The sequence below is a fragment of the Rhipicephalus sanguineus genome, chromosome 2 (assembly GCF_013339695.2).
Source record: "Rhipicephalus sanguineus isolate Rsan-2018 chromosome 2, BIME_Rsan_1.4, whole genome shotgun sequence".
NCBI lineage: Eukaryota > Metazoa > Arthropoda > Arachnida > Ixodida > Ixodidae > Rhipicephalus > Rhipicephalus sanguineus.
Genome location: NC_051177.1, coordinates 99,059,823 through 99,086,538, shown reverse-complemented (window position 1 = coordinate 99,086,538; position 26,716 = coordinate 99,059,823). Strand labels below are relative to the sequence as shown.

General features: G+C 46.9%; 1 protein-coding gene across 1 annotated transcript in view; it reads right to left on the bottom strand.

The window, feature by feature from the left end:
- The window catches only part of LOC119381775 (Down syndrome cell adhesion molecule-like protein Dscam2), a 194,016-nt gene that overhangs the window by 36,940 nt on the left and 130,360 nt on the right, over window positions 1-26,716 (bottom strand). The window contains 5 exon segments of the mRNA XM_049412891.1: window positions 1,980-2,141; window positions 3,093-3,322; window positions 4,833-5,010; window positions 7,446-7,710; window positions 8,391-8,719. Of these exon segments, the coding sequence (XP_049268848.1) occupies window positions 1,980-2,141; window positions 3,093-3,322; window positions 4,833-5,010; window positions 7,446-7,710; window positions 8,391-8,719 (1,164 nt within the window).

The window sequence follows — 26,716 nt, the reverse complement described above, 5'->3', positions numbered from 1 at the left end:
ACAGGACAGCGTTCACTATCACCGTGCTTGCGCACGCACATTACAAAAGCACGACAGCCTCCCTTGTGAGCTGCTGTCCGAATAGAACACACATCACATATCACGCTAACGTTTTCTGCGTAAATGTTCAGTGGGCGTCGAATAACGCCTACGGTTTACCGTTGGTTTCATTTCGTGAACTATCGAGGGAAGATTCTGCCGATGCCACTGGCAGCAGCGTCTCACACGACAGTGTTGTGAGACATCTGGTAATTGTCAGTCCATTGTTCCATGTGCCCAATCGGTGTTCTCTTGACATCTGCGCCGTAAACGTATCGGACTCGCTTATAGTTACAACACAAACCTAAGGGTTTAGGGCAACGCTAAACCCTTCTGTCGCTATAGGTGCTGATAACCTAGAACGAAGAGACTAGGTTTGTTTAGTTTGTTGCAAACCCCAACGGGTCAAAGCGCTAAAACATAAAGTACAGAAAGACCAAGATGTGCACAGTAAAGGCGAAGCAAGTTGTTGCCAAATCTCAGGCCTATGCAAGGCCAGGGCTGCATAGTTCTTTCACAAAAGACAACTGAAGCGTGCCCCGGTGAAAGCATCTAACGCACGAAGGTGCTTTCGGGCAAGTATTGTTGCAGGAATGTTAGAAAAATAAAAAGAACAAAACAGGGTGTCTTTGTCATAAACGATCTGGGCGTAACGGCAGTGGGGCAGCCGAGGACAAAGCGTTTAGCGGCACATCGCTTTCCCATCGACAGCTTTCATCGGCTACTTTAGCGAAGAAAAAAGAAGCAAATGCGCGGTAAGTGCGGCCATTAGAGAATGGAGGGGCACTGGTGTAGGCGCCTCCTAACGACGGCTGAAGACGTGCCGCGATGACAAATGGCCGCCACTCGGACAGGCCGGCCGCGCACTCTTGAGCTGGCCCTGACTTCCATTAGCTCACTCGGGCCACTTTCAACCTTCATACATTACGAAAGATCTTTGTTACTTTCTTTGTAATGGCCTTGCTCTCATAAGATGGCTAGTAAAGGCCGTTCGAGAAATAGAATCTTGGGCGCCTATCTTTGGCAGCGTTGTGACGTCTCACGCCGCCCTGCGGATTTCTTTGGTCGGTCACTTCTCCCGACAGATGCATTGCTAAATAATATAATAATAATATTAATATCTGGGGTTTTACGTGGCAGAACCGCAACATGATTATCAGGCACGCCGTAGTGGAGGGTTTCGGAAATTTTGGCCATCTAGTGTTTTCGCGCAGTACACGTTTCTCGAGTTTCGCCTCCATCGAAATGCGACCGCCGCGGCTGGAGTCGAAACCGCCACCTTAGGGTTGGCAGCCGATCACCGTAACCAGTGAACCACCAAGGTGAGCAGATGCTTTTCTAGACGTCATTATTGTATAAGCGTCCGTAGCAGTAGACGATGTTCGCAAATTTGGGCTGACGTATAGTCGGTGAACACGTCTTTCGTTTAATTTTTTATTCGAATTACACATGAGTTTGCGTATTCCGCTCATAAAGTATGTAAGAGTCGCGTGAACATGGTATGAAGGCGGTTCCCTCCTGTTTTCGGACAATAATTCTTAGCACATCAAGTTATAAAGGAGTCTTGTTTAACAGCTTCGAGACAGGTAAGCCAGGATTGCGGACCTACCACCTGTTCTGTACTAGGAGTAAAATATATATTGTGTATGATTGTATTCAATATTTACGCTACGTAAAGGCTTTTCGATTCTCAATTACGCCTGGAGCCGTCGGCGAGAACACCTGAACAGCTAGCTCGATCCCCGAAGTGGCGGGTACATTGACCCCCAGTACATTGACCCACAGTGATGGTAGGTGATTGAGTGTCTGTCCGCGATACGACTGCCATTCTTCCGTGCTGTCGCAATCCGTTGTCTGAATTCAGTTGCAACTGTGAACTGTGCCGCAGACGTACTAGAGAGAGTCCGTGTCTATGTGATGTATTGAAAATGCTGACTCACTCATGACGTGCACAGCTAGCTGCCCTCTAGCCGTATTTCCTTGAGGATCCCTGGCGACGCATGCGTACCAACCGCTGTCCACGCTTCTTTGCACCTCAGAAATAACCAGGCTGCCATTGGGGAAGCTGTGCTGGCGATGGTTCTGCGGTAGCGAGCGCCCATCTGCACGAAAATTCAAATAACATATGATGCTTCTCTCTGTCATCGTCGGTCACCAGGCTATTGGAGTTCCTAAGCATGAAAAATTTTCCAGTAAAGGTGTAACGTTTCATAACAGTATTGCTGATATAGTACAACAATGTAAGTGCAAGTGCACGTGTTAATCAGCCTTTGATTGTCTTACATAAAGAGAAAAAAAATTAGACGAGTGCACTACCTTCTCGCGTTCCGCAGGACCGAATAAAATTTTGTTCAATTCACTTCGTTGCAGCGCTTAAACAGACATCTTGCGTAGAAACGCGCGTGTGCCAGATAGACTACTAGCGCTGCCAGCAGTGAACATGCGCAAATAAGTTTTGCGTCTACTTCCTCTTCCGCCACAGTGCTATCTCTCAGTTGATGGTCGGCGTCAGTGACGTCTGCTTCTCTTCTTTTGTGTGCCTGTTTGCAAGCCTCACTTTACTTTTACGATGAATACCTCAAAATAGCTCAACGTTCTGTAGTGCTGTAAACTTAACAACTCAACATCGCGTTCTGTAAACTTAACAATCTGCTGTTTTTCGTCTCCTCATCGTACTTTATCGAGAAATTATTGGCACTATTTAGCGGCACGCCTGTGCATGGGTACAGACGCCTACAAATAGCGACAACCTTAAGCAATGGTACGACAAATTTTTACCACGAAGCTAAGAAACACTGAGCTTAGCGTAGGACTGCAGGGTTATATATACAAGTTTTACCCGATCTATTCAATATTGATGGAACCTGAACAGTCTTAGTGGATGTGCAATTTCAGTCGGATGGGGGCTTATTCAATTGTAGATCCTTCACAGATTTGCTTTCTTCGCATCAACACCGCTGTATATGGAATTCTAGAGTTCCAGCGCGAATCTTTCAGTAATTCAGCGTCTATGACCCAATGGTGTGAAACCGTATATCGGTAGGGCCGCTTACCTTTCTGCCAAACAATGTTCTGTATGGGGTGGCCTGCCACGGCGCAGTGCAGCCGCATGTTGCGTCCTGCCAAGGCCGTAACGTTGGCCATGGGTCGGACCAAAGGCCTTCCAAGCACGTTAAGCCGGGCCGAGTGAGAGACCCGGCCTACGCCGTTGCGAGCCACGCAAGTGTAGAGGCCGCCGTCTTCCACTCGCACGCCGGTCAGGTTCACGTAACTGTGCACCAGCCTGCCAACAGGGAGACAACGAGGGACATATTGTTTTTACTGAAGTAGAGCTGTAAATGGCACACCTGCGCCGTCCGTCCGCGTCCGTCCACGAACAGAAAAAAAAACCACGTGACCTCCCCCGAGTGGGCGATGACGGCCCATAATGAACTCTTTGAGGTGCTCATGACGTCACTTACTGCCAAAACTTGTGATGTCACGATGACGTTATCATGTCACATGATCTTGTTGCTACATGACGTCTCATGATGACGTCATTAAAGGACATCGGCGAAGGTTGGCCGATCGCGGAGGCTGTGCAGAAAACTTAAAGGGGTCATGAAGCACCCCTTGGGCTGATTGAAAAAACACATCCTGCGGAAAGCTGACACGGCTATGAACTGCTCTGCCAAATATTACAGTCGTGCGCGCCGCGTAATGGCCACAAGCGGAGCGCGAAGTTGCCGTTTCCCCAGGCACCCTCTTTTCAAACAGAGGCCGGTTCTCACTCTCGTCGGTGGGCGGGGCGTCTGTCCGCTGTACGTCGCAAAGACATAGCATGCTTATTGGCCGATAGCCGACGTAAATCGAGAGCGGCGTTCGGATCAGATGCGCTTCTTGCCGCGGAATGCCGCCACTTGCCGGCGCCGCACTCGCGCAAGCGAATCACAGCGGGAGAGCGATCGCGTTTCATGACGCGCGCTGGCGTAACTTCTTTCCCCCATGCCATCCCTCCCTGTCTAGCTTCCAGTGCGCTCGTCGGCACGAGAAAAGAGAGAAAGCGCTGGGAGCGTGCGCCAAACCCCCGTAACTCCGCTGATTCTTGACGGATTCGAGAAATTTTTGCGGCAATCGATTCGGGAGGCAGTACACTCCGATACTGAGGCCATCAGATCATTACTTGGAAAAGTAGTTCATGACCCCTTTAAGAGAAGTGGTACGCCTTATGTTTTTCGCCTCATCAGTCGAATCTAGGCGCTGCGTTGGCCTAGACACATCATAAACACCTCGTTCAAACCATACGAATGAGATTCACGCTACACTGCACGATTGTGCAACAGTGCCCGCTTTCTGGCAGTGTTGGCTCGTAGTGTTACGTGCATATAACATCCCATACCGTGGAACAGGGTTCTTACATGTGTTGGGGGCCTTTTACCGGAGCGCAATTCAAGGGTGAGATACGGCCACGCTCAGACGCAAATGCTTTTCAAACATTTGTAGGCGTAACTTGGACAAGTCATCGTACACATACGGCCGTGATGCAAGTGTGGAATTACCACACTGCATTTGTGCTTGAAACAGGCTTGTTGCGGTCGTAGATCCAGCTTTCTTTAATTGATTTCTTTATTTATCCACATTAACAATAAATTCCAGCCGCTGCTCTTTAGTCACCCTCTTCGAATGGAACAGAATAACATGACTTGTTTCATATTACTGGAAGACATTCTACAACTGCTTAGAACGCTCTGAAATTCTACAGAAAATGTGCACTGCCAGTCATTAAAGAGTTCAGGAGGTACAGAACCACTTACCTTTCACCGCTCACATAGTCACCGACACGGACGTGGTAATGCTCTGGCACGGGTGTACCGTCCAAGGACCACGTGACCTGAGGCAGGGGATTCCCCGAGGCCGAGCACCTGAGAGAGACACTACCTCCAGGACGGACCTGGCGCTCCGAGAATACGTGCTCCAAGACGGGAGCGTCCTCTGCAGATGCAATAACAGGTATCACTAACGCGATGATGTTTCCTAAGCATTTCTACGGTATGACGAAGTTTAGAAGGGAACCACAGTGTTGTCCAGGGCGTAGCCAGGGGGGGGGGGGGGGTACACCCCCCCCCCCTCCGAAAATTTTCAGTTTTGCATGCGTATATATACGCGCGCACACACAAACTCACGCACGAACATACATAAAGTATGGTTGAACCCCCCCCCCCCCCCCCGAAAAAAAATTTCAGGCTATGCCCTTGGTGTTGTCGCCAATGGAATGAGTTAACCCTTCACAAGACACCCGTTAATCGAATACTTGGTCGAAGACAAGTTCTAAGGGAATTTACCCAGCTGCATCTAAACGATATCTTAAAACTCACACGGAAGTTCTGAAAAGCTCCAGGACATCCTGACTGCTATTGTGATGATACTTGCAGTGAGACTAGCGTCACAGTGAGACTAGAAGCTACTGTCACAAATATGTTGCGGTGCGGTTCCAAAACATCTTAAAAATTGTTACACACATCTATTCTTTTTCTACTTTTGCAGATTAAAATTGGTGGAATGAACATTTTAAGTATTTGTGGCAAAATGCAAGAACACAGCCACGATAACATCAGGGCACATGACTGGAATTCATGTTATCGTCACTGATTACTTCTTGAGAGTTTTCATAACTTATAAACTCTATGAACAGTGCGCTATGCGGTACGTTGTCAGCGGCACATTCCATCAAATTTCCTCAGCAAATAGCGCTAATAGCCTTATACAAGAGAAACAGCGCGGTTCTGAAGCAAGTTACTGGCCTTGTATATGCTTCTGCAGAATACTGGTTACGAGAAAACTGATTTGTGAAAATTTTAGACATGTATCACATGATCTACCACGTGCCACTTGTACTAATAGCTATGCGCTTATTTAGATATTAGAGAGGTTGTCACTAAAACGAGATCACTGAATATTAGAAAGCCTAATATTCTCGCTCGGCACTTAAAAGCAATGTACTGTGCTTTCTTATTAAAACCAAATAACGAGAGATTACTGGCTTAAACTTCGTGACCTAGTTTACTTTCTTAATATTGGCATTGCATAGCTCAGGTAGGATTGCCTTTAAAGAAGGATCTATGAATAGAACGGTGGGATCCTTATCGAAGCAAACATGACTTCATATATCTTTCACGCGTAATTAAAAAAAATGAAATTAAGCACAGGCGGCCGTCTCGACTTTTCGACAGCTGCACATGGTGTCTGAAAAGTTACAGTATGAAGTAAATGTTTTCAGTGTACAACACTAAAACAACAAGAATTCGTGTTAATATCTACCCTATCATACACTGATCTTTTGCTAATTAGAAAGAGAATGTACCGCATTTGTATTTGAATTAGCGTACACGGATCCTGGCAACATAAGGAAGTAGGAGAACTGACATACTACATGGCGTTAGTCATAGAGCAATTGTTAAAACTAGTATGTCTGTCTTCCGCTTTAGGATTAAGAAACTGTGAGCGACTCATTATTGGAAGAACAGGATATTCATGGATAGAAAGTATGGGATAACAGGGCGCTGAGCCTAATTTAGAAAACTTCAGCTATGAAACACTATGGCGCGTTCACGCCATGATGCTTCCACAAATTTCAGCTCAATCAATCGATAGCAAAACTCTAACCGTTCGCTGCACCGGCGCCGTCTATCAACGCAGCGCCTGAACGCGTGACGTAGTTTCTCCGCATGGGAAGTCTTCTCTTTTGATCATCCGTGAAGCGCGATGGTTTCGAATACGTAGGCATACAGGCCTTTTCCGTATTCCTTATAGTGAGAACAAGTAAAGCAAAGTGCACTGTTGATGCAGTATTCTTAAACGTTGGGAACAACAGCTAGCTGTTGTGCGAGCTGTGACAAAAAAATAAGACCTTAAGATGACCCCCAGCAGATTCCCAGCCAAATTGTATTAGCTGGAGCAATCGCTCCAGGATGTTGTTGCTTGGAGAGCACACACACACACACACACACACACACACACACACACACACACACACACACACACACACACACACACACACACACACACACACACACACACACACACACACACACACACACACACACACACACACGCGCGCACACACACACACACACACACACACACACACACGCACGCACGCACGCACACGCACACGCACACACACACACACACACACACTCTCTCTCTCTCACACACACACACACAGATAAAGGAAGGGGACTCTGCTATATTATTGGACAATGAAACCTCGCTTCATTGTCCACGTGAGAACGCAGCCGCAATATTTCTCGTTCTGGAAAGTATGCGCAAACGAGACGAATCAGCCAGATTTCCTAAATGTATGTATACTTGCAGTATCTCGTATTATGTGCCGAGATTACACTGACACAAAGGTGGCCGGAACTCACCTCCAATGACGAGCTGTGAAGACCCTTGTGCAGAGTCCTCGTGATTGTAGACGGTGCACTGATACATTCCGCCGTCCTGTCGTTCCACCGAGGACACGTGGAGGAGATCACGAGACAAAAGCGAAAATCGGCCTGAAGGGCCGCCGGAAGTAGGCTTTCTGCTTCCGGTTCTGCTGATGACGGAAGCGTGCGGATTCGCCGAGTGGCCTGACTGAGATGGCGAGGCCGTTGTGCGTCCACAGCACGCCGTGGACGGGGTGACCCGCTACGCGGCAGCTCAAGTTCGCCCCTCTTCCCACGTCTACGACTTGAACGGCCGGCTCGATGCGGGCAGACAGGGGCACTGGAGAGAAAGTGCATTCACATCTGTACACCTCGTTAGCACTCATGCGGCTGGTATCAGGAGGTTACAGAAAAGAATAAGTGGGTGCGATCTGTTTTCGTTATAGAAGAATATGGGCACTACGATAGTTTTTAAGCTAATAAAATATTTTTGAAGTGTTTTCTAATGGCAGTTACCGATCACTTCGCTGTCTACCGATGTATCTGAAAAATGTGACTTTGCCTCCCAATACGCTAATCATTGTATGTGCGGCCTGCCTTTATCTACCGGGGCCATTTACGTTCACTATGTTTCAAAATGAAGACAAAATAATGAGCACTGTAGGTTTGACAACAGGAAGACACAAGCTAGCTGCAAAGTGTTATAAAACTGGAAGTAGGCTTAACTTACAGAAGTGGAAGTAAGCTGAGAATATGTGTGATTGTAAGCTGAGAATATGTGTGATGTGTGAAGCTGAGAATATGTGTGAAGGGAAGGAGAAAAAAATAACTTGTGCACGTTGCTCTACAAACAAAAATTCTCCAAGGTGACACTTGTGCTAGAGCATGAAAATTAAACCTCACAAGATCATAAAAAGACAACAAATTTCTCTCACCAGTGACCAGAAGCTCCACGTGTGCTTTGTCCTCGCCAGCAGAGTTGTTAGCTACGCACAAGTACCTGCCGTTGTCCTGGATAAGTGCCTTGTGCAATATCAGCGGACCCTCGGGGAGAAGGAAGACTCGGTCAGAAGCCTTCAGAGCTAAAGATCCTTCTCCGCCATTAGTTGAGCTTGACTCCATCGACGTTCCGTGGCCAGTGAGGCGGTACCAGTAGTGCTTTGGACTTGGGTGTCCCTCCGACAGGCAAGGCAGCACCGCTCGCTCACCCTGTTCCACTTGAACCACGCTTCCGTACTCGATCATCCGGGGTGGAAGTTGGCTGTGGGGTTCTGCGCACGAAAGGAACACAGGCGTCAAAATACGGTGGTCCAGGTAAAGCTTTGTAAATGGAGAACGCGAGCACTTTTCACGCATCAAGGGACCGTGGCGTAACCGTGAGATATTATCACAACCAATGCAACCAATCGACAATTAAGCCTCCGCCCCACCCCGGTGGTCTAAGTGCTTATGACGCTCGACTGCTGACCCGAAGGTCGCGGGATCGAATCCCAGCAGCAGCGGCTGCATTTTCGGTGGAGTCGAAAATGTTTGAGGCCCGTGTACTTAAATTTAGGTGCACGTTAAAGAACCCCAGGTGGTGGAAATTTCCGGAGCCCACCACTACGGCATCTCTCATAATCATAGCGTGGTTTTGGGGCGTTAAACCCCAGATATTATTATTATTAAGTAAGCGCCCCTCCTTCTCCCCCACCCCGAAAAAAAAAAGCACAGGTATTATTTTTCGCGTTCTAGTGTAGCGTAATGATTATGGCCTAAAGTGAAAATATTTAAAAGAGGATGAAAAAGCACACCTTCCGTCGCTGGGATCCGAACTCACAACCTTCGATAGATCATCGCTGTACCGAAGGAATTTGGTAGGGCATCGGACGCGTAATTCGAAGGTGGTGGCTTCAGACCCCACCGACGGAAGGGGTGCGTTTCCTTCCACTGTAATTCCTTTCAACTCTGAATCACAATCATTAATCACTGCAGTTGAAAACAACAAGTAACGTCACCTATGTCTTCACTGGCTTAATTGTGTGTTGGTTTCATTCGTTGTGTCTAATAGAGAAGTGAGTCTCTTGAACGATTCCCCTGCTAATTAAATATAACCGGGTGGTAGTCATAACTGAAGTTAACCTCTGTGTTCTTCTCTGTACGTACATACAGCGCCTACAGCCAAATGTGGACCTGCCATTATCCTATGTTCCTAGCAGATGTAATACCGAGAAGAAAACACCGCAATAGCTGAAGCATGAGGCAGCGATAAGGTTTCCGTTACGTGGAGACCAGGACTAACATACCGCAGTTATGGTCACGCCGGCAGCATACCAACTGCGTGTACCGCGTTCGAGGTAAGCTTCTGTGTGCTACAGTGAAACCTCGGTGATACGATCACAGTTCATACGAGTTTCGGTGTGATACGAATTTTTCGTTGGTCCCGGCCAAGGCCCATAGGCCTGCAATGTAATGGAGTACGGTTGTTGCGAACCGATTGTCACCCAGCGACGTTTGATACGAACGTACGCTACCGCCCAGGTACGAAGGGGTGCTGTCCGCGTTGTCGCGGAAGACGCACCAAGCTCATGCGAGCGCGGGAACGCATGCGTGGGCATGTGCGCCGCACCGCCAAATTTTCAAAATCACGGTGTAAGAAAAACACCTTTCTTACAGTCAGAATAAACCTTCAGAGACACGTCATGACCTCCGAGATTGTGTGCGCGAATCTTTGAGGCTCTTATTCACCTCCGTGTGCCTTCGCGTTTAGATTACAGAGGACATTAGAGCCATGCTTTTTTTTCTAGTTCGTCGACGCGCGTTGCTGTCGTTGTACTGTGTTAACACGTGCCTGCCTTGTGCATCAGACATCCTATGAAAGTGGACGAGGCCCGAAAGCAGGCGAGCACGGTCTTGGCGAAGGAGTCAAGCCTCACAATGTCAACATGCGCGACCGTTGAGGTCACACTTGTGCGGGCACGGCCATAAATCTCCCCAAAACATTCCCAACACCTCCGGGATAATAAAAACATAACACAGGACCGTGGTTCAGTAATTTTGTGGCCTTGATCCATCGCGTCAAAGCACTTCTTTGGTTACTTTCGCTGCAGTACTGCGTTGTGATGCAAAAAAGCATACTAAAATTTGGAAGGGGCTACTGCTGTCACGTGTCAGAACGCACCTGGTTCATTAATTAAATACGCGCGTATGGGCCGTATATTTCCGAGTGCTGGTACGATCGCCGACATCTAAAAACTTAACTGACAATCATTCATTGTTCTTCCTGACGTTGCTGCGGTCCTGAAAAACAATAAATGAAGATGTACGCGAGCTTTGTTTTGTCGCATGCTAATTTTCCATGCTTTCTGGTGATACGAATTTCGGATGATACGAATATTTTATGCGTTCCCCTGAGATTCGTGTCGCCGAGGTTTCACTGTAACTAGGCATACGAGTCAAATGAAATAGGTGTCGCCTGTCAAAGTCTTTTTCTTCATTTTTATTTTTTTATTCGCGTGAAAGAGAAATGCAGGGTACACCGCACAGATAAAATTAAAGCATTGCTGGACCACGCATAAGAAGAAAGTGGGGAAAAGGGGGGGGGGGGGTAGCTGATGTCAAAGCCTCTGCAATACGTATAGTTGTCATTGACTAAGCAACTGTTCAGGATGGTGAGACCACTCACGAGGTTACCATAGCAACACAGCTTTCAATGTTCGCATCTCTGCAACGTTTACTCGGGCTCCAGAGTAGGGTTGACTGAATTAATCTGTTTGATCGATTAACGATTGAACATTCCCCAACTGCGTCATTAATCGATTAATACCTATCTACGAGAGTTTATTGGTCAATTACTTTATTAGCGGGACATCTTTGACGGACGCATTTAAAAAGGCTTACTGCAGTTTACTGTAGTTCCACCTTCCAAAGAATTAAATAGAGCCCGGGCTCTATTCATTTGTATGGCAGGTCAAATAAAGACGAAAAATACGACTGCATGAATGGTTTGTAATTAATATTTACTTTCTTAAATAATAAATATAATTGGTACAAATGAACAGTCAATCCGTAAATGGACACATGTAAAGCCGACATGCAGGATTGTACACAATAGGAAATTCATGCTTTATGCGAAAATTTAGTGCCAAACTCGCGTTTCGGTGGTCGCTGGATGCACTTTCTGTGGGGTCATTCCATACGCTGATAACCACAAGACAGGAGATGAAAGACTCCATGCCGATGCCACCCAAAAACAGCGGTTCTAGAAAAAACCGCAGCCTACAAGAACTCACAGGTTCCCTCGTGCGTTCACCTAAGACGGACGCGGAGGCAAGAACCATCTTCTTTTTTTTAAATGCGAGACACTTCTTAGCGAACTTCTGCGACTTTGAGCGTATCTGTTTATCTATCTGGCCGCTTACGACTTTGTGCTCTCCTGGCCGTTTCGTTAATCGGATGTATACCAAAGATGGTATGGGATAACATGACCGCATTACGAACATAAATGCCAGGTCATAACATGAAAATCACGACATGCATGTCATGAACAGCATGATTTACATTCCACGGCCTTGGGGCTCTTGCGGTCGTTCCGTTAGTTTAATATATACCAAAATTGGTATGCTGTGACAAGAGTTCATGACGAACATAATGACAGGTCGTAACGTGCAAATCATGACACGCATGTCATGTGCAGCATGATTTACGTGACATGATCTCGAGCCGCTCGCGGCCGTTTAAATGAATGGATATATACGAAAACTGGTATGACGGGACAGTTCTGTATGACAAACATAACTGATACGTCGTAACATGAAAATTATGACATGCATGTCATCTACGAGATGATTTACATGCCACGCTCATGACGCACTCGCGGCCGTTTCGCTAGATTGGATATGCACCAAAATTGGTATTGCGCTGATGTTGCTGTATGAAGACCATGTATAACAGTTGGTAACATGAAAACCATGACATGCATGTCGTGTATGTCATGATTTACATGCCACGCTCATGGTGCATTCGCGGCCGTTTCGCTAGCTTGATATACACCAAAATTGGTATTGCGCGACGCGACTGCATGACGAATGTAAACGAGAGGTGGTAACATGAAAATAATGACATGCAAGTCATGTACGACATGATTTGCTCATGGTGTATTCGCGGCCGTTTCGCTAGCTTGATATACACCAAGACTGACATTACGCGACACGACTGTATGACAAGCATAAATGCCAGGGTGGGATCTTGAAAATCATGATATGCATATCATTTACGGCATGATTTACATGCCACAATCATTGTCCGATCGCGGCCGTTTGGCTAGATTGGTATACACCAAAATTTGTATTGCGCGAGCGCGACTGTATGACGAATACAAGTCACACGTAATATGAAAACCATGATACGCATGTCATGTATGGCATGATTTACTTGCCATACTCATGGTGCACTCGCGTCCATTTCGCTCGTTTGATATACACCAAAAGTGGTATTGCGCGATGTGTCTGTATGACGAACATCAATGACAGGTCCTAACCTACGAATCATGTTATGCATGCCATGTACTGTGTGATTTACATGACAGTGTCATGGTGCGCTTCCGGCCGTTTTGTTAAATGGATATATACCAAAACTGGTATGGCATGGCACGAGTGCGTGATAAATATAAACGACAGGTCATGCATTGTACATATTGAATTGAATTGAATTGTGTTTATTCACAACGAGGTTGCGAGGATGACCAAGCAAAAAAGCTGCATTGAGCAGCTTGAGGGGAACCTGGCCACCTCATACACTGGGCGGCTGCACAGCGGTCGAACACACGATATACATATATCAGAATATACGACTCATTAGCATGGAATATACCAGCTTGTGGATGCATGCGTGCATGGCAAACATGCGATATGTGGTGAACTAGATTCCAAGGCATGAATAATTTCATTTGGCTCAAAGTCAAACAAGGCGATGTATGCAGCTCTTTGCTGGCTGCTTCGCATTACATCGATTCCCACAGTGCGTGGGATCTGCCGGATTTTTTTTGCTCAGTTTATGTATTGATCCTGTCCCGCCATCCTCCGAAAGCTTTCTGCACCTAATGTACTTTCGCACTGCCTCCAGGATCGGCGGCTCCACGGCTCCAGGAGCCGCCGATCCTGGATGCACCGACCTGGTTTCCTACTCCTTCGTGATCGGCCCGCCTTTGTCCAACATAGTTTCATACAATAACCTAGAGAGGAAAATGGCGCTGCGATCGTTAAACCGCCATGGGAATGATGGGAAGTACAGGCTTCGGATTGGATTTTGTTAGCTAGCGAACTGTCTACGGATTTTTTTTTTCTACAGTTTCAGTTTCGTTCTTTGCGAGGCGTGGGCAGTGGGGTGCGTTGCAAAGCACTCAAGCAGTGCCTTTGTTGCCCAAAGAGGCTGAAGACAACTAGGTTTCTTGGTTTGCTGCCCCGTTGCAGCTTTACAGGTTGTATTTGACAGTTTTATGAAAGCGTCGTGCACTCACTGCTGCGCATAGATGTAGCGTCCCATGCCGGTGCATGAAATTGCATAGAGTTCACGTTTTGTGATAAGCGCTACTTGTCAAAACTACTTCAACTCGACTGCAAAACAACGGCGTAGCTAAGTACACGCACCGTCACGCTCCTCTGACTCGACTTCACAACAAAACGAGAGACGCGTTGGGGGCAGGCCACTTGGACAGACGCATCTGGCATCGCCGCAGATGATACGTTATTTCTCACTCAATACGGTACTGTTATTTCCGTAAATAGATAATGCGTACTTTAGAGGGAAAGACAAGCGCGTTTGTTTTAAGTGTTGTAAAGAAATCCATCCGAAGCAAATCCGAAGCCTGTGCTTCCCATCATTCCCATGGTGGTTGAAGCGCCGCTCAAAGAGTCCGCGTATACACTAGCGCCAGATTCCCCTCTAGGTATTATTGTAAGAAACTCTATGTTTGTCCAAGCTACGACGTCATGTGATGACGTCATCATACGACGTTCCGTCACAATGACGTCACAAATTTTGTCTATATGTGACGCCTTATGGTGACTTCATCTCGTGATGATGTTTCGCATCACTAGTGTTGCCCCGGACGTCGCAGGGCGCCGACTCCAACGGTGGATTTTCACGTTTGATGAGGCATCTAAGGCTTTCGCCTTAATAAACCTCAACACTCAAGCATCACTTGGACAACTCTCAAATGAGATTACTCCTAAAGAATTTTACAGAGAAGCGCTAGCCTCTAGCCCATGCGTTCCCAGGGCGCGATCGGGGGTACTCTGGGCGGCTCGAGTCCCTATCGGCCTTGACGTCTACAGGAACAGGGGTTGGTAGGAGAGAAGTGTGATGGTGCTGTTGCAGTATGATGTTGATCGCTGAGAGAAACCGGAGATGGCGAGGCGGCGCAGCGCGCTCACGCCGGAGGAACAAGCGGAGAGGTGTCAACCGCTGCAGCGAGAATACGAACGAGAATACAGCTTCGCTGGTGATCCGTCCTCTTATGAATGTTGTGATCCCACTACTCTTCTCCTGTTCTTCTCTTTTCATCTTTTTTGTTTAATGTGTATGCATTCTAGGGCCACTTCCTGACCAAAAGGACACCGTGCGTCCGCAAGGTAATGCGATGCTGTCCATAGTGGCCCCTTGGTTCTTACGTTGCGTATCATGTGACAATGCCTCATTACAGCGGAGGGAAAGCACGACAAGTAACCATGCCATAGAAGCTGTAGTGTAGCGTAAATGGTGAATAATGCCGGCTACTCCTTGCTAAATGGTCTGTGCTAAATATTAGCTTGTGTCGGCTAAATGCCTGTAGCGTCGGCCAGTATTGGATAACGTAGGTCACAGTGTTGCCATGCGCAGTCACTACGGTGATGGTGGTGGTGGTGGTATCTTTATTGCTCCCAGAACAAAAAAAAAATAAATAATGGTGCCCAGCTCTTTCACTCTACTGGAATGAGGGCGCAGCACTTACAAACATGTGGCATGCTAACCATATGGCGACTGAGCATACTTTGGAATTGAGTGGTCTGCCCGTGTCACTTCAGTGTACTTAACATAGGGTTCGGCCACCGCACATGTATACGTGATACCAGTTTTAAATGCAAAGCATTTCTTAGTGAGCCAAAAATACACCATCTATCTATCTATCTATCTATCTATCTATCTATCTATCTATCTATCTATCTATCTATCTATCTATCTATCTATCTATCTATCTATCTATCTATCTATCTATCTATCTATCTATCTATCTATCTATCTATCTATCTATCTATCTATCTATCTATCTATCTATCTATCTATCTATCTATCTATCTATCTATCTATCTATCTATCTATCTAGCTGCCTACGTCTGGCCACTCTCGTGGTTGGCCTCCTGAGCTTAGTGAATGCCAGCATTGGCTCAGGAGGAGATGAGTCTATGAGGACCACTATTCACAGGTCATGGCTTGAATAACGTAAATTGCTTGTCGCGTGCGTCATGAAACCTTTGCCGCGAGTGATGTCTGGCAAAAAATACCCGTACAACACGGCCCGTGGTGTACGGGTGTGCGCCAGAGCCGATTCACAGTCCATATCAAATCAGGGACTATAGGAGAATACGCTTTGGAAATCTTAACGCGAGAGCGTTAAGGAACTCGTGTTGCAGAAGTCCGGTGCCGGCGTCGACGGCGTTGTCGAGGAACGAAAAACCCCAATGGAAGCAGAGAATAAATATCACAGCTCGATCAGGAATCGAACCCAGGCATTGCGCGTGGCAGTCAATTATTCTGCCAAAGAGCCACGCCAGGGCATCAAACTGCTTAGGAAATAATAATACTAATTGTTTGGGGTTTTACGTCCCACAACCACCATAAGATTAGGTAGCTTTAGTGCCGGGGATCCCAAGCGGCCCGCGTACGCACGCTCTTGCGTTCCTTTGTACTCCCAGCCGCATCCATGGAGAATACAAAGGAACGCATGGGCTTACGTGCGCAAGCCGCTTTGAGGCCCCGGCACAAAAACTCTCTATTATGAGAGACGCCGTAGTGGCGGACACCGGAAATTTCGACCACCTGGTGGTTCGTTAACGTGCACCTAAATCTAAGAACACGGGCCTCTAACGGGAAAATATTCTATACCTGAGTTATGTCAGGGCAACATCAATTGTGGGTGTAGGCTATCGTCTTTTATAACGACGTAATAAACATTGACTCCACAAGCTATAGTAAAGCGACGTGCATATCATAATTAAGTAAAAACTTCGAGCGCAAATAAACGACGCCGGACCAAGAAATAGAAACACAAGTGTTTGTTTCCCTTTCTTGGTCCTGCGTCGTTTATCTGCGCTCGAAGTTTTACAGCGAAAGCTGTTATGAGATCATTTCAGCGGCCGTTTTTGGCGCCGTAGTTGTCCGCCGCCGCCGCCGCCGGTGTCCGTAACCACTATCGCTCGAAATAAGGAAAAAAAACGACATAATTCCAGGATGGAGCAAGGTTCGAACCTGGGCCCTCTGCGTGTGAACCCAGCATTCAACCTCTGAGCCATGCCGATGCTTGAAACAGCTTTGCAAAAAGCTCCTATACAGGCTTCATGTCGGGAACGAACCACGTTAACATATGCAATATAGCGTGGTAGAAGAGTAAAATAAGCACCAAGCGTCGCACAACGCGAATTCTGCAACCAGGCGTCACACAATCCGAATTGCGCAGCGAGTAGGCTGTTGAATGCTTCCAACCCATTACAAAGGGCTCCACCATAATTCTTCATCGTCATCAGGCACAGCATCAACAAAGTGCGCATAATGCCTTACATGCGTTTATCAGGTACCACGGCGTTCCGTAGAATGAAGAAAACTGGCATATTGCCTGCTTCCCTACTTCTCAAAAATTACAATGCTTTATTGCGTAGTGGGTTCCTCGCAAGTCCACTTGACTGGTTGCCAAGGAAGCCCATAAGCGCATGATCCATTTCCTCGGGGTCTCAGCAAAGTTCTTCGCCCCCTCCCTCTCTCTCTCTCTCCAATGTCAACGTATGTTATACAGCATGACGGGAGAGGGAAATAGCGACCGGGCGTCACCCAATGCAAATTACATAACTGGTGGGCCTTTTAAAGCTTCCAACCCATTACGAAGGGCTGAGCCATAATTCTTCATCGTCATCAGTCGTCGTGTCAACGAAGTGCACATAATGCGTTACAGGCGTGTAGCTGTTGCCTCGCTTCTCCGCAGAATGACGAATAATGGCTTACTAGGCGCTTCCAAACTTCACAAAAATTGTGATTTATGGCGCAGTGGATACCTTGCTAGTGTACTGGTATTAGTAGCCCCAAGAGAGCTTACAACGGGCTCTAGAAACGCCTCTCTTCCAGCTTTCGCTGTGACTGTGCTGCGGTTTCAGCGCAGGCCTGGCGTTTTTTGCTTAATCATGAGGTACCAACTAGCCCACCTAGCTATATTGTTACAGAGCATATCATAAGTAGCGACGATCGCTACTTATGATATACACATCATTGCACCGTAGTATACCTTACTACTTCGTTGCGATAAAGCTGACGCCTCTGCTCTAACGTCAGTGCCGACGTCCGACGTTACGTCGGACCATGAGCTACAGTTCACATGACAGTAGGGAGCTTTCAAATAGCATACGCAAAGCTTTGCGTTGGCTTTTCGCGCAACTGCGCATGCGTCGTACGCTAACCGCTTGCGGGCTCCCGTTAAGTGACGGAAATAGTGGGCCGCAAACGCTAAAGCTAACTTAGCGTACGCTATTCGAAACTACTAGATTTGCCCAAGGATGTTGATTCACCTCGTAATGCTTTACACAAAGCAAGCAAGAAAAAAAATCACAGCATATCCACGGGGTGAATGATGATGAGTGGGGCGAAGCTACGGAGGGAATCATCTGTAAACCGTGAAACTCTTCCGTGAAATGCGCCCAGTACATAATATAAAGAGTGTGAAACATCGTGTATATATTAAACATCAAACTTTTATTGTACTGTTGGTTTACGTGGTCCCTTCATTATCCCTTGTGATCGGTGAAATGCAAGGAAGAAGTCCGCTCCCGAGCGAAAGAGCGCCAAGAGCGACCGCATTCCCCGCTCGCCCTGTGCGGATTAAAGGCAAGGCTAGAGGGAAGACAGGACGCGCGTTCCACGACGCGAGGTCGGTAGCATGCCCAACGAAAGCCAACGGAACGCGATCGTGCAAGTGCTCCGGCTTCGCATCGCCTCATGGTTCCATTTAGCGTCCCAAAACCAAATATATTGCTCAAGGTGTGCCTTGCATTTTTCGTAGAAATAATTTCTTTATCATGTACATTAAGACGAAAAGTTGAAAGCTCACTAGAGTGTATCGCCCGCAAAGTATGTCTTTTAGTGTGATTTAACTCTCGTACGGCAGGGTCCTCGCGCCGTTGCCGGTCCACCTCGCCCGTTGACGATCGGGCGAGGTGGCTACATACAACTACTACTACTACACTTTAAGAAAAACATCTGGCGTTCTTTCGTTCTGCTTTTACAAAATACCTGGCGCCTTTCGTTGGTTTATTTCATCAATCAACGGCGTTTTGAACAAAATTTTTATTGTTTAATCACGCACAGGAGAAATCTCACCAGGCACTACCTTGGAGGTAAACAATGGCTGCTAATGGGAATGAGAGACAGAAGAAGTAGGCTTTTAGCTAACACTTACACTTCTACTTCTACTAACGTTTCCTACTGGAACATGCCAATGGCTGCTAATGGGGAATGAGAGACAGAAGAATTCGGCTTTTAGTTAACGCGCACGCTGCGAATTTTTTATTGTTCAACAACGCACAGGAGAAATCTCCCACCGGCACCACCTTGGAGGTTAAAGCGTAAGACTTGTTACGGACTACTACGATGACGACGATTACGAGGGACGAACGGGTGCCGCCTTAAGGAGCTTCGCCCCTAAAAAGATGGTTCATCCATCCGTCATAGGAATCGGAATAACACGAAAGCAAAGCATACCCTTACAGAAGTAACTGAATGTTTACTGTACATTGATATAAGAGAGTTTGTACAATGTAAATTGATGTCTGGCTGCTATAGCACCGTTTAACGTGGATGCACCCACTTTGATGATTGGTGGTACATCACCATCCCGACGACTAACGTCCATGTTAAATGATTAAACAAACTCTTGTGGTAGCTGTAGTAGTTAACGGTGAAAGCGTAATCAGAGAACCAGGAGTGATAGCCAGAGCGTCGCATATTGGACGCAGAACTTGGTCGTCATCCCACGGTATGTTAAAATGTGATTACCACGGCCGGACTAGAAGGAAACGCAAAGCCCGTCGTGTCGCCCCATATAGCCCGGCCGCGATTTTTCTCGAGGTGAGCGCGTGCATGGGGAACGCGGTGTTACAGCTAGGTCAAGCAGGCGCGCGTCGAAGAGCTATTTTCGGTTTGGATTAGCGTGATGCTATTAGCGAGGCCGACGCTTTTACGACGTTTGCGCGAAGATTGCCACCTCGCGATGTGCTAAGGTCTTGACAAAATTGAACTTCTATTGAAAACGCGCCGAATGGGCCACAGTAATGAAGAATTGCTTTACTTCACCACTCCCAGAGGGCAACACCACCCCGCCGACCGGGAGAGTGGTAGATATAAAATGCACGTTTGTAAATCCTCGAGAGTCTGGGACCGTGGCGCAGTGGATAGCGTGCCCGGCATCTGTTGTTGCGGACCGAGCGGTCGTGGGTTCGATGCCCGTTGATGAAACTTTTTTTCTTTGCCATGTGATCATGTAAATTTTTTGGACGTCATTTCCGTGACGGAAATACGTCACTGAAACCTTGGTGGACCCCGGCATAAAACACTTCCGTGTTAAAAAATCGGCATAGGCTGCTAATCGCCGACCACTTCCAATGAAATCGATTCCCCCAATGCGTAGGACCTGCCGGAAGTTTTAGGGGCGAAGCTCCTTAAGGCGGCACCCGTTCGTCCCTCGTCGTGCTCGTAGTAGTGAGTAACAAGTCTTACCCTTTGACCTCCAAGGTGGTGCCGGTGGGAGATTTCTCCTGTGCGTTGTTGAACAATAAAAAATTCGCAGCGTGCGCGTTAACTAAAAGCCGAATTCTTGTGTCTCTGTAGAAGTGTAAGTGTTAGCTAAAAGCCGACTTCTTCTGTCTCTCATTCCCATTAGCAGCCATTGTTTACCTCCAAGGTAGTGCCTGGTGAGATTTCTCCTGTGCGTGATTAAACAATAAAAATTTTGTTCAAAACGCCGTTGATTGATGAAATAAACCAACGAAAGACGCCAGATGTTTTGTAAAAACAAAACGAAAGAACGCCAGATGTTTCTAAAGCAAAACGAAAAAGACGCCAGCTGCTTTTTCATTCATTCATTCATTCATTGCTATAGCACTGCCGCTCTGTCAGCGCCTTCGTTGTTGAACCTGCGCCTAGGTTGGTGAGGAATTCGTAGCAGACATTTACACGGCACCATGCCAGGCATCTTCATTACCTTGCCGTCGTTTGGTTAGAGGATCAAATGGAAACTTTACTTCTTTTTCGTAGTACTTTTTATTGTGTTGGTTATGAGCAAAGCCATTTCAATAGGCAGTCGAACCTTGCTATTTAACCAGATCAATCCCGGAGGCTTTTGAGAATGACTAATGTAAGCGTGCGTGTATTCTCTGGCTCCATGGGCAGCTGTATCTCGCACGTGGTGGAAGTAAGCTGCGAACTCAATTGGCCGCGAGCTCGACCTATAGGTGGCAGCACCGTCGCCGCGTTAGCGTTGAGAGGCCGTCGGCGGCACGTATACAAATACACACAGCGGCGCTTTTTAGGGGCGAAGCTCCTTAAGGCGGCACCCGTTCGTCCCTCGTAATCGTCGTCATCGTAGTAGTCCGTAACAAGTCTTACGCTTTGACCTCCAAGGTGGTGCCGGTGGGAGATTTCTCCTGTGCGTTGTTGAACAATAAAAAATTCGCAGCGTGCGCGTTAACTAAAAGCCGAATTCTTCTGTCTCTCATTCCCCATTAGCAGCCATTGGCATGTTCCAGTAGGAAACGTTAGTAGAAGTACAAGTGTAAGTGTTAGCTAAAAGCCGACTTCTTCTGTCTCTCATTCCCATTAGCAGCCATTGTTTACCTCCAGGGTAGTGCCTGGTGAGATTTCTCCTGTGCGTGATTAAACAATAAAAATTTTGTTCAAAACGCCGTTGATTGATGAAATAAACCAACGAAAGACGCCAGATGTTTTGTAAAAGCAGAACGAAAGAACGCCAGATGTTTTTCTTAAAGTGTAGTAGTAGTAGTTGTATGTAGCCACCTCGCCCGATCGTCAACGGGCGAGGTGGACCGGCAACGGCGCGAGGACCCTGCCGTACGAGAGTTAAATCACACTAAAAGACATACTTTGCGGGCGATACACTCTAGTGAGCTTTCAACTTTTCGTCTTAATGTACATGATAAAGAAATTATTTCTACGAAAAACGCAAGGCACACCTTGAGCAATATATTTGGTTTTGGGACGCTAAATGGAACCATGAGGCGATGCGAAGCCGGAGCACTTGCACGATCGCGTTCCGTTGGCTTTCGTTGGGCATGCTACCGACCTCGCGTCGTGGAACGCGCGTCCTGTCTTCCCTCTAGCCTTGCCTTTAATTCGCACAGGGCGAGCGGGGAATGCGGTCGCTCTTGGCGCTCTTTCGCTCGGGAGCGGACTTCTTCCTTGCATTTCACCGATCACAAGTGATAATGAAGGGACCACGTAAACCAACAGTACAATAAAAGTTTGATGTTTAATATATACACGATGTTTCACACTCTTTATATTATGTACTGGGCGCATTTCACGGAAGAGTTTCACGGTTTACAGATGATTCCCTCCGTAGCTTCGCCCCACTCATCATCATTCACCCCGTGGATATGCTGTGATTTTTTTTGTGAACGGTTTGAGCCGATTGTCGGCGAATAAAATGCGTTGATTGCGACTTACTGGTAATATATACGCTCTTCATTGTTGAATCGATGTACAAAGATTATCCAACGTTACCATTTCTAGTAAGAGAAGCGCAATCTGCTGGTGAAAGGGATACTCGCCCTGGATGACAGTCTGCGCTTACGCACTATATGACGTTTTTGGTTGTTTTCTCTGTACGTGTTTAGCTTGCGTTCTGTGTACTACGCACTGCTACTTCTTGTTCATTTGTATACCAACCCATATTCCTGTGCAATGAGTTCAATAGCATTGTTCGCGCGAATACGCATACGCATTTTTTAACACGAAAGTGTTTTATGCCGGGGTCCACCAAGACTTTCATGACGTATTTCCGTCACGGAAGTACGTCAGCAAAATGAATGCCATCAGATGGCAAAGAAAAAAACTATAAGGAAAAGTTCCGTTGACGAGAATCGAACCCATGACCTCTCAGTCCACGACGATGGCTGGCGGGCGTTTAGCCCACTGAGCTACCGCCAAACACATTACGGAGGCGACATCAACGCGCCTTTTATCTTTCACACTTGCCTCTCACAGTGACCTTAGATGGATGGATGCTATGAGCGTCCCCTTTATAACGGGCGGTCACATCTGTGCCACCAGGCTTCAAAAAAAAAATCACAGCATATCCACGGAGTGAATGATGATGAGTGGGCGAAGCTGCGGAGGTTCATCGGTAAACCGTGAAACTTCCGTGAATTCTGCCCAGTACATCATCACCGACGTGAGATGGGGAGCGTTTATACTAAAGGTTCGATGAGTTATGACGACTTGCAGCGCACTTTAATTTTACATGTACGCTGTGAATTTTCATTGTTTAGAAAACCATTGCTTAGAAAACATCTGGCGTCTTTTCGTTTTGCTTTAGAAACATCTGGCGTTCTATCGTTTTGCTTTTACAAAACATCTGGCGTCTTTTGTTGGTTTATTTCATCAGTCAACGGCGTTTTGAACAAAAATTTTATTGTTTAATCACGCACAGGAGAAATCCCATCAGGCACTACTTTGGAGGTAAAGAATGGCTGCTAATGGGAATGAGAGACAGAAGAAGTCGGCTTTTAGCTAACACTTACACTTCTACAGAGACAGAAGAATTCGGCTTTTAGTTAACGCGCACGCTGCGAATTTTTTATTGTTCAACAACGCACAGGAAAAATCTCCCACCGGCACCACCTTGCAGGTCAAAGCGTAAGACTGGTTACATACTACGCTACGAGGGACGAACGGGTGCCGCTATAAGGAGCTTCGCCCCTAAAAACGCGCCGTTGCAACGACCGTTTCATTCGGCGCGTCTGCAATACAAGTTTAATTTCGTCAACGCTTTAACACACCGTCAGGTGGAGTTTTTAGTGCAAGCCTCGCCCATAGCATCCATCCATATCGAAAAATAGCTCTCCGACGCTCGCTTGGCTGTCGCACCGCGTTCCTCGCTCGCCCTGTGAGAAGTAACGGCCAGGCTAAAGGGAACACACGACGCGCATAGCGTTTCTTTTCGCATTTCACGACGCTTTGAAGGAGTGCATATCGAACATTAGTGTTTATTATGTGCTTTTAGCTACCGCAAGGGTTAAATCATGATCATGAGCGTTTGTCGTCGGTACGAAGATGTGCCACTTGGCGTCAACGTGAGTGCGATGCGTCCACATCAAGTGGTGCTGTATCTGCCGAACAACAGTAGACATTGTGCAAGCTTTCATATACCAATGCACTATAAACAATAAACTACTTCTTTGACGGCACGTTTCACTTTCGAGTTATACCGATTCCTATGACGGAGGGATCAACCAACCATATTTTTCTATTGTTCAGTTCTCCATGAAATGTAGGACAGTTGATAAGTTTAGTCAGTAAAGCTTCGTGATGGACAGCGCTTTAGCGTCACGAAGACGTTCAACGCGTACGCACTTGTTCTTGTTCCAGTAACAGAATAATAACAGGTAAGAGTTTAGCACAGAGCTTTCATCGATTGATGCAACAAAGGTCCGGTTATTTTATGGAATAAGTGCCTTTTCGTTTTTTTTTTTTCAAACTAATGTCCGCTGCCTTCCACACAAACTCCACACAAACGCTCAAGATAATGTAAAAAAACGATGAGGTTTTGCGTGAAATTATACGACAGAAATGTAAGGCATGCCGTCGGGATTGATTTTGAACATTTGGGTTCTACAAAGCGTATCTAAATCTAAGCACACGGGTGGTTCCGCATAAATTTCGTCCCAAGTTAAATTGCGCGCAGCAACTCCGTTTTATCACTGCCATGTCATTCCTTTGTTTTTTTTTAGGGGACAGTTTGAGCGCCGAAGTGTCAGACTTCACTTGATAGAAATATTTCGCTGTAGCGGGATCACGACTGTACAATAAAAGGACATCTTAACCACAACTAAAGCTTATTGCATAACCGATGAATGACAGTGCCACAGTTATACACCTAACAACAACGCGAAAATGCATGGCCTATATTATCGTTTTTGTTTACCAACGAGTCGCTAAAACGGTGCCTTCACACACTGCTTAATGGTACTCATGTTTGGGACTATGCCAAGCGCACTTTAGGATGTGCTTGAACCAGAAAGCGGCACCAATACTGAAATGATTCTGGTGAACGAAGGGTACGACAGCAATACACACCCCTCTCGAAAGTCGCACTCACTAATCTTATTGTAATGCGCATGCAGCCGAGCAAGCCCGTTTGCTTCTGCAGTACACCATGTTCTCGGCCCGTGGCAAGACAGCAGTTGTGCGATGCGCAGCACAAAAGCGCTGTTGGCGTTCTTGAGGAACACTCAGCTTAACCAAAGCTTGTGAATGACTCTTTTTACGTATATATGTGCGTTTGTGACTGTACGTACTATTTGTGTGTATATGGTGTATATGTGATCATTGTATATACCATAGTCATCACCCGACACCTGGAGTAGCAAGCCAGGCGACAAACCAACCTCTCCGGGCATTTCATTAAAGAATATTATCTCTCTCTCATGTTAGGTATACGTACGAGCAGCTAAACTCGCGCTAACATAACAGAACAAACCGCCCTTTGAGAACGTGCGCGCACATGCAAACACGACGTGGCTAGCAGACGACGCAGAGAGCAATCCACACTAGGCACGTTTCAGCCAGTAGCCGCCAGGTGGCGACTCCGCTCGATCTCGCGGCCAATAGCTCACCTATGGTGGCTCATCTACAGGCTTATACATTGTACCAAACATGGAGGCAAAAAAAAAAGATAGGGCGCGTTTATACTAAAGGTTCGATGAGTTATGACGACATGCAGCTCACTTTAATTTTACATGTACGCTGTGAATTGTCATTGTTTAGAAAACCATTGCTTTAGAAAACATCTGGCGTCTTTCGTTAAGCAGCTGGCGTCTTTTCCTCTTGCTTTAGAAACATCTGGCGTTCTTCTGTTTTGCTTTTACAAAACATCTGGCGTCTTTCGTTGGTTTATTTCATCAATCAACAGCGTTTTGAACAAAATTGTTATTGATTAATCACGCACAGGAGAAATCTCACCAGGCACTACCTTGGAGGTAAAGAATGGCTGCTAATGGGAATGAGAGACAGAAGAAGTCGGCTTTTAGCTACCGCTGCGAATTTTTTATTGTTCAACAACGCACAGGAAAAATCTCCCACCGGCACCACCTTGGAGGTCAAAGCGTAAGACTGGTTACGGACTACGATTACGACTACGAGGGACGAACGGGTGCCGCCTTAAGGAGCTTCGCCCCTAAAAACTAGGAGGCGGCGTCGCGTGAGAATCTTGAAACCCAGCTACGACCCAGCCTTAAAAAAATGAAACAGGAGCATGCAGAATGAGGGGGGAGCGGCATCCGAGGAGGTTGACTTGTGGACGCTTGGCGCGCGCGCTCGTCAGTTTCATTCCCCCCCCCCCGCCCCCTACACCCAAAGGGAAATGAAATAGAAGCATCATGGGGAATTGTGACACGAACGCGAGAAGGCGGCGGCTTCAGAGGAGGTTGGCTTGTGGACGCTAGAGTCACTGTATATGCTACCTAGTAGACGCTAGGCGCGCTCCCTATTTTTTTTTTTTTTTTACTCCATGATACCAAACACAGCAAGAGTACTACTGTGATGATGTGGATTGTGGCCCCGACGAGGCGGAGAGCGACGGCAGTTCTGCTCTGACAGGAAGAAGAAAAAATAAAAGAAAGGAGGAGCGAGTGCGGCGTGCTGCTCGAGCAGATGGAGCGCGAGACGATTCGAACGACAGCTTGCTGATCGGCGGTTCGGGTCGCGGCGTACTGCAACCTGGCTTCCTGCAGCCATGCGGACCTGGTGAACCTGATCTT